Source organism: Emys orbicularis, chromosome 10, assembly GCF_028017835.1.
Source record: "Emys orbicularis isolate rEmyOrb1 chromosome 10, rEmyOrb1.hap1, whole genome shotgun sequence".
Lineage (NCBI taxonomy): Eukaryota > Metazoa > Chordata > Testudines > Emydidae > Emys > Emys orbicularis.
In genome coordinates this window covers 7,116,116-7,128,557 of record NC_088692.1, presented here as the reverse complement: position 1 = coordinate 7,128,557, position 12,442 = coordinate 7,116,116, and the positions used below count along the sequence as shown (strand labels likewise).

Below are 12,442 nucleotides of genomic sequence, written 5' to 3'. Positions count from 1 at the left end.
TGCTGGCTGGGGACTCGGGAAGCTCTGGGTAGCCTGCAGTGGGGGTGCAGATCCAGCTGTGCCTGACCCCCCTGCCTAAGGGAAGGATGGAGGGCTGGGAGCTGCAGAGCGTATGAGACGCTCCCCCAGGGTGAGAAGCCCCCAGTGGCCACTTGCCTTGCCTGTGCCAATGCCCAGCCCTGCCCCTGGCTCCCTCCTGTGCTGGGGGCGGGGATCCGGGCCAGGCACCCGAGTGCCGGCGCAGGAGGATGGGTTAAGCCCTGGCTTAGCCAGCTCTGTAGGCAAACAAACAGAGCAGCCTCAAAGCAGCGAGTCCCGCCCCGGCCAGCTGTGCAGGGACTGGCACATCCCCTGCCCCAGGCCCGGCAGCAGTAGCAGCACTGGGCCCCCGGGAGCCAGTCGGGGCCCATGAAGAGCGTCCGGTTCCAGCTGGATGGCGAGGACGCGGTGAGTAACCAGCCAGAGCATCCGGCCCAGCCTAGCAGGGCAACGGGACGAGCCCAGGGGAGGTAGGGGCAGCCTCTGTGCATGTGCAGGAGGGATCCTGGTGCCCACTCCCAGGGCCTGCCTGTGCGCGGGCACCGGGCTGTCTTCTGATACCGATGGACCCCTTGGCTGGTCTCCTGCTGCCTTTCGCCAGGGTGGAGCTGAGCGCTCAGGAGAGGGAGAGGATAGAGCCAGGCGTGGTGCAGGCAGGGGCTGGGCACCCTTCCCGCACCCAGCTCTGCTGATGCCCCCCCAATACAACCTGCCCTCCCTGCTATCCCAGCGCTGGGCTCCCCCTCACCGCTCTGCCAAGGGTGTGCTGGCAACAGGGGAGCCCCTCCAGGTCATGCGTGTCCATGTGCTGTCCAGCCACCAGCCCAGCCTGCTGTACCTCACGGTACAGAACTCTGATCCCGCTGGTTTGGCTTCATTCCCGCGTCATCCTCCCGCGCCCCTCCCATCCCGGCCAGATTCCTAGCGGGCAAGCGACCCGGCCCAGGCAACCGGAGCCATTCGCACAGCAGCCGGCTGGGTGTGTGTCGCTGCTGCTCTCCACGGTGCCAATGTGCTCTGGTTTCAGAGGAAGGAGGAGGCTCGCAGGCGGGCGGAGGAGGAGAAGAAAAAGGCTGAGCAGGTAATGCCTGGTGGCCTCAAGTGCGCGCGTGCTGGTGCGTGGACGTGTGAAGTGTGTGTGTAGCACATGCCGTGACGGGTGCGTGAGTGCACTGGCATGTGGGTGTGATGGATGCATGCTGATGCGGGTAGAGGGCACACGTTGGACGTCTGTGGAGGGTGCAAGCCAGTGCCACTCAGTGTGTGTGTGTGTGTGTGTGTCCCTGCTGGGCTGTGTGGTGGGTGAGGTGTGCCTGGGCTGGGGGTGGGGTTACGGTAGCTGCCCACTGGAACAATTCTGGGTCACGTTCTGCTGTTGCCCACGTCAGCTGGACTCACCCTCATCCCTATGCTTGGCTGGGATGGTGGAAGAGCTCAGGGCCCGGCTGAGCGAAGCAGGTGGCTGTCTCTCCATCTCTGGGCCCTGCTGCGGCTGGGTTCTGGGAGCCCAGCCTGCGCTTCCCCCGCACAGGGAATTGGACCTGGAGAGGTGATGCGGGGGGAGCCTGTTAGATCATCCAGCGCTCCAGCTCAGCACCGGAGGAGAGCATGGACGGTGACGGGTGTCTCTGTGCTCTGCTTTCAGGAGCTGACCAGGAGGGAGGTGGTGGATGTAACGCACCTGGAAGTCCCCGCTGAGCTAGCGGGGCTGCTGGAGCTGGCGGCAGGTAAGCGCTCATTTCCCACACAGGGCTGGGTCGGAGCAGCTGGGAACGGTCCAGAGGGGATCCAGGCCCACTAGCAAAGTCAGCTTCACCACCACCGGCATCCTGTCTCTGCAGACAATCCCATAGGGGTGTTCACCCAAGACTGCCCTGCTCAGTGTCTGCCTGCTCTTGTGCAGCTCAGATGCCAGACTCCACCCCAGAGGTGGTTGCCCTGCAGTGGTAGGTGAGGAGCTCCCTAAATCTAGGGGGGTCAAATTCTAGCCAACTACTGCACCCCTAGCACCCCATGGGAGTCAAGAGGGTGCAGTGGAGAAAAAGGACCTGTCCCCCAGCCTGTTAAATGCCTTGGGACCCTCAGGGAGAAAAAACGGCTAGAGATGGAAGCTGTTATCATGACCAAGTCGGCAACTAGAGGGACCCCTTCCCAGAGAGGAGGCAGCAGGGGGCCAACCACACTCGATCCTAGGCAGAGCTGTCTAGTAGTTAGAGCACGGGACGGGATTCAGGATGCCTGGGTTCTAGTCCCAGTTCTGTCATTGGCCTCTGGGCCTCAGTTTCCCCCTGGAATACTGTGAGGTTTAGCTGGGCCACGTTGGTCTAGGCGTCTCCAGAGAGAGTCAGCAAGCGCTGTCTCTGCCCTGCCCCCAGAAGGAGCTCAGCCCAGCCTCCTGGCTGCACCAACATGGGTTTGATTCTGCCCTGCCCTGGAGCCGAAGGATCCCAGGCTGAGACACCCCAGGGAGCTTCTGTTTGTTGCCCACCTTTATTCCCTAAGCCAGTGGCAGGGGCTGGAGCCTCTCCTCCTCCCGACCCCACTGACTCCTGGTGCCTCTGTTCTCCCCCAGCTCACAAGCCGGTGAATGCTCAGTGCGTCGTTCTGGTCCTTGCGCCCAAACTGCAAACGGACTCCCGGCTCACCCTGCCACTCGACATCAACAACTACCCCATGGCCAAGTACGTGCGGGTCCACTTCCAGGTAAGGGAGGCACCGAGCCGCCCCCTGAGCCACTCCGCGCCCTCGAAAGAACGGGCAGTATAAGGAGGGAGGGATGCTCAGTAGTTAGCTGGGACCGGAAGCCAGGACACCTGGGTTCTATTCCTGTCTCTGGGAGGGAGTCAATCCTCTGGGAGTTAGAGAGCGTGCTGGGAGTTCAAACTCCAGGGCTCTCCTCCAGCTCAGGGAGGGAGTGTTAGGTGGTTACAGCAGGGGCCTGGGAGTCAGGACTGCTGGAGTCTCTTCCCACCTCTGCCACTGACTCGCCGAGTGACCTTGGGCAAGTTACTTACCCTTGCTTTCCCCAGCTGCAAAATGGGGCTGATGGTGCTTACTGACCTCCCAGGGAAGTTAGGAGGGGCCTGATCCTGTGACATGCTGAGCACCGGGTCAATGAGCACACAGGATGCTGAGGCTTGGATGCAAAGGGCTCCCTCCAGGCAGATTGTAGCGTCTGTGAATGGGCCTGAGCTTAAAGGTACTCGGCTGAGAGAAAATCAGACGACTGGAGAAAGGAAGCATGCTTCTCTGTGCTACTGGCTCCCCTTTGATCACCGAATCAACGTCCCTGACCTGTGCGTGCCATGTGCCTTCTGGGTTTCACTCAGCCCGGGCCAGGATCCGAGCCGGCTTTGTTCTAGTCCGGCGTGTCATTCGGGTCTCACGCATGCAGCAGGATGCCACAATCCACAGGCAGACGTTTGCATTTTTGTCCGGAAGATCTTGTTGTCATCGAATTCTCACTCACACACTTCTCTTCCCAGGAGATTGTGCACAGCATCTGCTGGTGGCCAGGGGCTGGATCCTGCTCTCCGCGCTGCTCCTGGAGTGATGGAGTCACTCTGCGTCTGAGAGCAGAATACGGCCCCTCGCTCGGCATTTGGCCTGTGCCTGTCTCGTGGAAGTGTGCGCCCGCGTGGGGCTGCTGTCTGACAGACTGTTCTGTATCTCTACAGCGGGATGCTGCCCTACCTCCCTCACTTCCCAGCTGAACGCGCCGGGCTCGGTGCTGGGGGATTTTGTAACGTTCCTTTAGTCACCAATGATCGTTCCAGCCAGGACCTTTCAACGGGCCTTGGCCATCGTTGGCCTTCATGGCTGCCCATAGCCTGAGCTTTGCCGACTCCCTGCAGCGGAGTTCAATGCGCCTGTCCTCTGTTGCCCCGCAGGAGCCGTCGTTCGGGATGCTCACCGCGCCACTGGCGTCCCCGCTGACCCAGCTGGAGGAGGAGCTGGTGCAGGAAGCGCTCAGTCTGTTCAAGCTGGTAGGTTGGTGTTCACAGCATCTCCTGGCCCCATCCCCAAGGCCTCTGGTTTGTCCAGAGCGTCTCCTTGCGGTCTGGGGATTGCAGAGGGAAGGGAGCAAGGATCCGTCCAGCCAAGGGGTAGGAGGATTCATGGCTAATGGGCATAAGTCCATAAATCAGTTTGGGCTGGAGGCCTGGGATGCCCCCTCAGGTCCTGCCTCCGGCCCCTGATCCCTGGCCTGACTCTGCTGTCCTGGCCATAGGCACATGCTCAGAGGGGCCTTTCAGCAGGGATGGAGAAAAAAAGACCACCAGGAGTTCACAGCATTGCTATGGGACCTCGTGGCTTCTCCAGCACCAGCCCAGCGCCCATGACGGGTGATGCTAAAGATCTTGACCCACCATCTCCAAAGGGGTGAAACCAGCCCACTCAGAGCCCAGGGTGGTGGGGTTGGGACAGGGAGCTCTTCAGGAGGAGGGCTAGCTCCTGCACCAGTGCTCTGCCAGCCCTGTCCCCTCTCAGGGATGGGGAGTGACACTGCACCAGGGCAGGCTCGGCACAAAGACAGGCGCTGGGACCAGCAGCTGCAGCGCGGATGGCTCCATGGAGATGGGATGATGCCGCCCAGGAGAAAAATGTCTGGGGGCACCCCTGGAAAGAGGGGGGAGGCCTGTCTGTGTTGGGGGAAGGGAAGGAGAGATTTCTGACCGTTGCTCGGTATCCCACATCTCCTGGCCCCTCTCCCCGCGGTAGATTCTGCGCTTCATGGGTGACCCGCACCTCGGCAGCACCCCGGAGAGCCTGTTTGGGAACTACATCGTGCAGAAGGGGCTCTGGGCACCGGGCCTACGGGACGAGATCCTGGCTCAGATCGCTAACCAGGTGTGGCGCAACACCAACGTCAACAACGAGGAGCGGGGCTGGCTCCTCCTGGCCGCCTGCCTCAGCGGCTTTGCCCCCTCCGCCGGCCTGGAGAAACACCTGCTCAAGTGAGCACTGGGGCTCGGGAGAGGCCGTGAGGGAGCCCATGGGACAGGGCTGAACATCCCTCTGATGGTCCCAGTCTTGGGCTCCTTCTAGCCCCCTTAGCTGCCAGCGAACCCTATGGGAATCAAGGGCATCCGCACATACAGCTCCTCCGCAGGGCTCAAACCTGCAACCCTCCGCCCCAAAACCTCTGGCTTGTACCCCTTGAGCTAAAGCAGGAACTCCTTTAGCTGTGCAGCAGCAGTAGGCTATTGTAATCCCTGGGCTGGCCTCTAGGGGGAGACATCAGCACTCACACTAAGCGCAGGGTATTCCATCAGCACCTGGAAAGGTTGGGGCTGTTGGATGCGCAGCCGGAGACATGCCCCTGCCTTGCGGCTCCATCAGGGCTTCCAGGTGACCCGTGGCGTTGCCTGGAGAGCGCGAGTCAGTGAAAGTCAAAGGAGGTTGGGTCCTGCTCCATTGTGCAGATGCGTGTCCTGCTGGCCCAGCCCCCTCCCACGGCGTCCATCCTTCCTGTGTAGGTTTGTTTCCGACTACGCCTTTGATGGCTACAAGCCGGTGTGCCAGCACAAGCTGATGCAGGCCATGCTGAGGTCCCAACTTGGCCCCGAGGCGGCCCGGGCCTACCCACCATCGCTGCTTGAGTGGACAGCCAACAGGCAGAGAGCAAGCATGGCCTTGGACGTCTACTGCTTCAATGGTGAGGGGCCTCTGGGATGAACCCAGGGGCCTTGGTCAAGACTCAGCCCGGGGGGTCAGGGGGATCGAGGGCGGCTTCAGGGAGAGGTGATGCCACTGCCCTGGTGGGCCAGACGCTGGTGGGCCTGGCTGGCACCCCGCGCACACCCCCATGGCTCAGTGGGGGCTCACAGGGGTTAGTGAAGACAGAACGTGGCCCAGAGTCTGGGCTCTTGGGGGTGGATAAAGCCAGGATCTTGGGGAACTGGCCCCAGAGTGCGGGGGCGTGGGGGAAGCAGGGAGGCTGGTGGCTGGGCCGCTGTGCTTGCAGGGGAGATCGGGACTGAGAGGCAGAGGCAGACTGGGAAGCGATGTGCAAGGGGAAAATGGGATGGGGGGTGAAGGAGTGGGGGCGCAGTAATTTGGGGGAGTCCAACATTTGGGTGCACCCCAGCCCTCATTTAGCCTTAACCATCCTCTGTTTCCATCCCTTCCCCGGGCCCTTCTTTCCCTGCCCAGCCCCGGGGGCAGTTTTGCCAGTGCGCGCTCACTGCCCCACGTACCCAAACGGACTCCAGGTGGGGGGTGCGTGGGTCGGGGCTGGGGTTCGGCTGCTCGGTAACATGCAGCGATTTGACCGTCTGCTCTTAACTTCTCAGGTGACTACTTCTCCTGCCCCATCCATTCCTGGAGCACAGGGGAGGAGCTGGCAGGGGACGTGCTGAAGCACAGGTAGGGGGGCTTTGGCCCTGCTGGGGACGGCCGGCGTCCCGACCACCTGCCCCATGGATCTGTCTGCTCCGTTTCCCACAGGGACTGTGGAAGCCCTTGGCCCATGCTGTGCTAGGCAGAGCCGGCTAGGCTGGGGCTCTCTAGTCAAGTAAGAAGCAGTGACTAGCTAACGCTACACAATTTGGATCCAGAGTCCCAATGGGCAGGGTGCATACGGATCTGGGGCCCGAGGGGGCTGGTTCAGGCCCCATCTCTAGCCATACGCAGCCCCTCGGGCGCAAAGCAATGAGTCCTTCCCCAGCAGGGCCGTGGGCTATCGCAGCAGCTGCTGGCTGTGGAACTGGTGGGCCCTGGGTCTATTTTGGCAGCTGTGGGTGCGTGTTGGGGGGCTGCTGCTGGGTCTCGGTGCATGGAGGGCCAGGGCCAGGGCCAGGCCTAGTGGTGGGGTTGAGCAGGCAGGGCTCACCCCACGAAGGCCTGCCCTGGACCTGCTCTGTCTCCTCCTCGCTGCGTCCCCCCTCAGGAGTGCGGTCTCCCGGCTCAGACGCCGTGCTTTGCCGGCAGGGGGCTGACGGAAGGCTGGAGGGGCTGGTCCATCTCCATGAAGGATGGCGCCCAGTGGGCCGAGCTGGCTGGCCACGATTACATCCTGGACCTCGTTTCCGACCTGGAGCTGCCCAGGGGCTTCCCCAAGCAGAAATCTTATTTCATCGTCGCTTCAGAGGGGGTGGACAAGGGCAGCAGCGCCGCCAGCACGTAGGTATCCGGGGATGCTGAGTAGCCTAGAGGGGAGAGCCTGGCCGGGCCCGGGGGCCCATGAGCTTCCAGCGGCTGTGGGGGAGGTCAGAACCCCAGATCCCCAATGTGCAGACCTATTCCAGAGCCGCTTGGAGCATCTGGATGCCCTTCACAGCAGCTCTGCTTTTAAAGGGACAGCTACCAGAGCGCTGGGCCCCTTTGAAGCTCCCGATCATTCAGCTGCATAGTGTGCAATATACGTACCATTGCATGCACTGCAAATGCTTTCTGAGAGGCGTGAGGTGTGGCCATCAGAAGGAGGCGTGGCCAGAAGAGGGGGTGTGGCCTCTGGAGGGACCGGAGCATAGGCCTGGGAGCCAGGAACAGCTGGGATCTTATCACAGCAGGGCCACTGGCTCGCTTTGATCTTAGGCGCCTGGAAGGGCAGAAATCTTGCGAGATCCGGAGTGTTTGGGCAGGGTGGGACGAGCGCCCATTGCCAGACCCTCAGCCTAGCCCTACCTCAGAGCCGGCTGCACGCAGGGTCTCCACCTCAGCGCGTCTCCAGCAGCGATGATGCCAGCAGCCGCCTGCAGTCACCAGCAGATGAAGAGAAAGCAATGAGGGGTGGAGATTAAACAGCTGTTCCCTCTTTATGCCTCCCCCCCCTTTTTTCTCTGTAGAGTATTCAGACAAGGCTTGGATTCGGACGAGGAAGTCCCTCCTCCTCCACTCACAAAGGCCCCCACTCTGCCGCCTCCAAACACCCCTGACTCAGATGGATATTACAGTCGTGGTAAGAGTCAAACTCGCCTTCCTGCAGCCTTCTCCCCCCAGACTGGGCCCCTCTTTCCACGGACAGAGCAATGCAACTCCCATTCACTTCAGGATCCAGCTCAAAATCATCTTGGCCTGGGGCTTTAGAAAAAGGCAACCCTTCCCATAATGCACCTGACCACTCCTGGTCTCTGTAGGGGAGGGGGGTTTGAGGGCCCTCCTGACCCGATGCCCTGAAGCATGAGGTTTGGTCACCCCCGCTTTAGCCTGCAGAGATGTTAATGTCACCATGGCCATGGAATTATCCAGCTATAGACTCTGGAGTGCAGGGAGTTTCGTGGTTACGGGCCATTAGCCCATGAGCCCGGGAAGTGTTTGGAAGCAGTAGGCACTAGTCAGCCAACACCTTCCTCTTCGGCTAACTCTTCCTCTGCCTGTTGTGACCCCGCCAGCAGATTCCGACACCGTCAGCGAAGCTCGAACACACAAGGGGTTGGATCGTTACCTGGACAGTCTGTTTGACCCGGTCCTGTCCTATGGGAATGGGGTAAGGACAGTTCCCTGTTGGGAATGAGAGGAAGGACGGCTGGGGCTTGGGAGCCCGGCCCTACTTCACGGGGGTGTCATTAAGGACTGTGAGGGGCCCAGCGACTAGGGAAATGGGGGCAAGGACCATAGATAGATCAAGGGAATCCCTGTCTTAACTGCAGCAGTTTCCCCCCGGGACCCTCAGAACGAACCACAGCAGAAAACTCTTTGGGGCTAGATTCACGGGGCAGCAGAGTCTATGTTTGCTAGCCAGGCCCCCTGCCCAGTGTCAGCAAGGCTGGCGGGTTTAATCTGCTGTCTCTGCCGAATGGCTTAAGCACCAGGTTGGAAGCACTGCAGCTTTAAGTCTCTGGCACTTAAGCACCTGTGTGGGCCCCTATGATCCCACAGCTCTTTGGTGAGAATCCGAGCTGGGTGGCCTCTGTTCTCCCACTTCCCTTCCCACTCCAGAGGTGGCTGCATTTCCATAGCAGGGGTGGCCCTTTGGGAGTGGCATGAAAGCTGCTGTATAAACGTCACCCCGCTATTATGTTACTGGAGTTTATTCTTGTCTCTTGTGCTGTGCCAGGTGGCAGGCCCCGGGAAGGGGATCAGTTACATTGCAGTTGAGAGGGCTGGATGGAGCCATCACCCTCATCGAGGCAGAACCATTAGGTGGGCTCCCCGAATGGGGGCATGGGGACGAGTTACCCCGGGAGAAGCTAGGAGGCATGAAACCTCAGTTGTTACGACCCCTCAGCCGTATTGGCTTTTGGCTCCCTACCTGTCCATTGTGATTGCAGCGTTAGTGGGGAAGGAGCTGTCACTCGATCTCCCTGGCCTGGATGTTCCCTGGCACTCGTCTGCCGTGGCTGGGATCACTTTCCAGCCTGCCACCGAGGCTCCCGCCCCTGCCACCCTCGAACCTTTGTTTGCTCTGTTCCCGCCTCTCTCCCGTGCCAGGACTTGGAGAAGCCGGCTGCTGTCTCCCGAAAGATGAAAGGAGGAGGCCGAGTAGGAGGTGGGGGCAGCAATGTGGACCAAGGCAGTGCCAGAGCACCCATGGAGATGCCCCAGCAGACTGGTGAGTGTGGGCAGAGCCTCCTGGCCTTGCACAGGGCAATGCCTGCCAGAGCAGGACTCTGCAGGGCGCAAGGCTCCTGGGCTCTATTCCCAGCTCTGCCATGGGCCTGCTGGGTGACCTTAGGCAAGTCACTGCCCTGCTCTGGGCCTCAGTTTCCCCATCTGCACAGTGGGGATGATGATCATAATAATCATAATACCTAGCTCATGCCTAGCACTTTTCATCCATGGATCTAAGTCGCTTTACACAGGAGGGCAGGATCACTGTCCCCATTATACAGATGGGGAAACTGAGGCATGGGAGGGAAGTGACTCGCCAAAGGTCATTCAGCAAAGCAGTGGCAGAACAGAGCCGGAACTTGAACCCAGGTCTAAGTCTCAGTCCAGTGTCCTATCCACTAGGTCGCACAGCTGGGAAGGGCGAGGTCAGGTGTGTGGAAGTGTGAGATCTGTGGCCAGAAGGAGTTGCAGGGAGACTGCTTGCCCTGTGCCTGTGAGCAGAGGGCTGCTTGTGTTAGGGGACTCTGAACATGCCCAGGGGTGGCTACTACAGCACCAAGAGAAGCTATAGGGGTACGCTAGGGCCAGATTTCCTCAGGGAAGTTGTAATCACTAGGAAGGGGAGTCTAGCCCCTTCCGTCCCACCTGATTTCAGTGGGGCTGGCTGGCTCAGTGACCATGGGGCCTTCCCCTTCTGAGGCTTGAAATGAGTCTTAACTACCCACGTCCCCACTCCACCCCCAGCTTTGAGGTGATTGGCTGAAGGCTGGGACTGGAGTAATAGGGGGGGCTTCAGTGGGGTGTGTGGAGATCTCAGCCTGCCAGCCAAGGGCATTCCCGTATCCCTCCCACGAAGAGGGGTGGTGCCCAGAACGCAGGCGCCTCTGGGAGCAACATGCCCGTATTGCTGCACCCAGGACGGTCGGATGGGCCGTGAGCGAGCCGTCCTGCTGCAGAAAATGCGGCTCCTCGGCACATGGTACAGACAGGATCCAGCCCCGGCTGGTAAGGGGTGGCAGCGCTGTAAACCAGCATGGGGCCTTCAGCCAAGGAAGGGTGGAGAGGGCTCCCTTTGAAGCCACAGTCTAGAGGGGTCAGGTGAGAGCAATGCAAGGCGCTCCCCTGTCCCTGGGCTGTGCACCCTGCCCCCGCTTTCCCAGCCACTCTGTCCTCTCCAGGTCCATGCCCTACACCTGTCACCGTGGTATCTGAGCCCCAGCGAAGCTGTGTGCACACTTCCAGGCTCCCACGTTTGCCGGACTGCCCCCTTCTCTGCGCACGCCCAGGCAGCAGCTCTATCTGCCGGCCTTTGGCAAGCGCTTCCGTTTCTGGTTTCATCCCAGCTCCCTCCTCTTCGCATTTGCAGGTTTGCAGGAGCCCAGCTTGCTGCTGCAGCGCGACCACATCAAGCAGCAGGCCCTGCTCCGGGTCAGTGGGGCTGGGGACTTGGGGGGCACAGTAGGGGGCAGCGCTGAGGTGTAAAGCACACGGCAGCAGCATGTCAGTACTGCAGGAGCTGTGGGGCTTTTCCCTTGCTGATTCCAGTGCCTTAGTTCAAAATGTGTCAGACCCCTGCCCGGGATAGTGACTGGGGCGCTGGGGCGGGCAGAGGCCCCAGGCACTAAGGGGCAGAAGAGATGACAGGCCACAAGGACGTCAGGGTTTAACACTCCCCTCCCATCCCAAGCGGAATGTGGTTGGGGCTGGAGATTTGGAGCAGCCTTGGAGGAAGGGGGCCTGGCCGTTGGTTCGCATCTCTGTCCTGCCCTGTGGGAGCACCTGGGATGAGCGAGGGGGTGTCTGAGGATGCGGTGGAATCCGGCCATGGGGCAGCGCGCAGCCTGTGCTCACACCCGCTCCCTCGTTTCGGCGGCGCAGGCTCGTCAGATCACCAGGCAGGCGACGGCTCTGCAGCAGCAGCAGGCAGACGGCACAGCCTCCCCCAACGCCTCCCAGGCCACCAGCCCCAGACCTGCCGACGGAGGCCCCAGCACAGTCCAGAGCGCGCCCGGCACGGCATTGCCGCTGCAGGTGGGTCTGTCTCATGTGCCCCTGCTGGGGGGGATGGGAACACACCCAGCCTGCGTTCAGAGCAAGAAGTTAACCATATGGCCCTAAAATCCCTTTTCTCCGCTGTGAGTGTCAAGACGAGCAGGCAAGGGATTGACTTCTAGGACGTTACATCTGGATGCCGGCCCTTTTATAGCCTTTCCCTGAGGTCTAATGAGCCCAACCCAGCCCCGGTGAGGAGTAGAACAGAGCTGGACAGGACCCTGCATCTCTTGGCAGATCACGTGTTCCCCTTGGGGGCAGCTGAGCCCTGAGAAGGTGTGAGGCTGCCCTCCAGGGAGGCCGAGTGCTGCCGGACAGCGGATGGCAGGCTCCCAGGCAGGGTCATAGTTTCTCCCATCTCATTCTTCTCTCACAGGCTGGCATGGCCCCAGCCCTCTTTTATGGACCCTCCCTGGAGCTGTGTGTCCTGGGGGTGAGGAGAGAAATAGAAACCCCAGGGAGTGGGGGAGATGGACTCCCCACGGAGTGACTGCTGGCCCCAGTGCGGTGCTAGGAGTAGCCTTTTCTTTGTATTGAAAGTGAATTTAGGGCTGGCATATTACACCGCTGTGGGTTCGGCTCCGGTGGCGGCAGGCTCAACAGAGTTACCTCTGCCACTAGTCTCAGATCTAGAGCTGCTAGGAACACGTGAAGACCAAGGAAAGAAACACGGATATTCACAAGAACAATGTCTAATATCTTTTATCAATTGTATTAACGCTACCAACAGCATTATGAGTATCCAAGGCTAGATACATCCTACATCTGTCCAGGCACAAATTAGAGCTACAGTTGTACACACCTCCTCCTAGAGAGTGTTAGAGTCTGACAGGGCTCTCCTGGATTATCAGGAGAG

The 12,442-nt window shown here is 60.5% G+C and overlaps 1 protein-coding gene across 1 annotated transcript in view; it reads left to right on the top strand.

Moving 5' to 3' along the window:
• The window catches only part of MYO15A (myosin XVA), an 85,116-nt gene that overhangs the window by 34,622 nt on the left and 38,052 nt on the right, over positions 1-12,442 (top strand). Inside the window, exons 27-38 of the mRNA XM_065411968.1 lie at positions 1,685-1,766; positions 2,612-2,742; positions 3,930-4,025; positions 4,762-4,997; positions 5,520-5,698; positions 6,336-6,408; positions 6,973-7,164; positions 7,830-7,942; positions 8,376-8,470; positions 9,415-9,535; positions 10,901-10,962; positions 11,413-11,455. Coding sequence (XP_065268040.1) covers positions 1,685-1,766; positions 2,612-2,742; positions 3,930-4,025; positions 4,762-4,997; positions 5,520-5,698; positions 6,336-6,408; positions 6,973-7,164; positions 7,830-7,942; positions 8,376-8,470; positions 9,415-9,535; positions 10,901-10,962; positions 11,413-11,455 — 1,423 coding nt within the window. The remainder of the gene's footprint in view (positions 1-1,684; positions 1,767-2,611; positions 2,743-3,929; positions 4,026-4,761; positions 4,998-5,519; positions 5,699-6,335; positions 6,409-6,972; positions 7,165-7,829; positions 7,943-8,375; positions 8,471-9,414; positions 9,536-10,900; positions 10,963-11,412; positions 11,456-12,442) is intronic.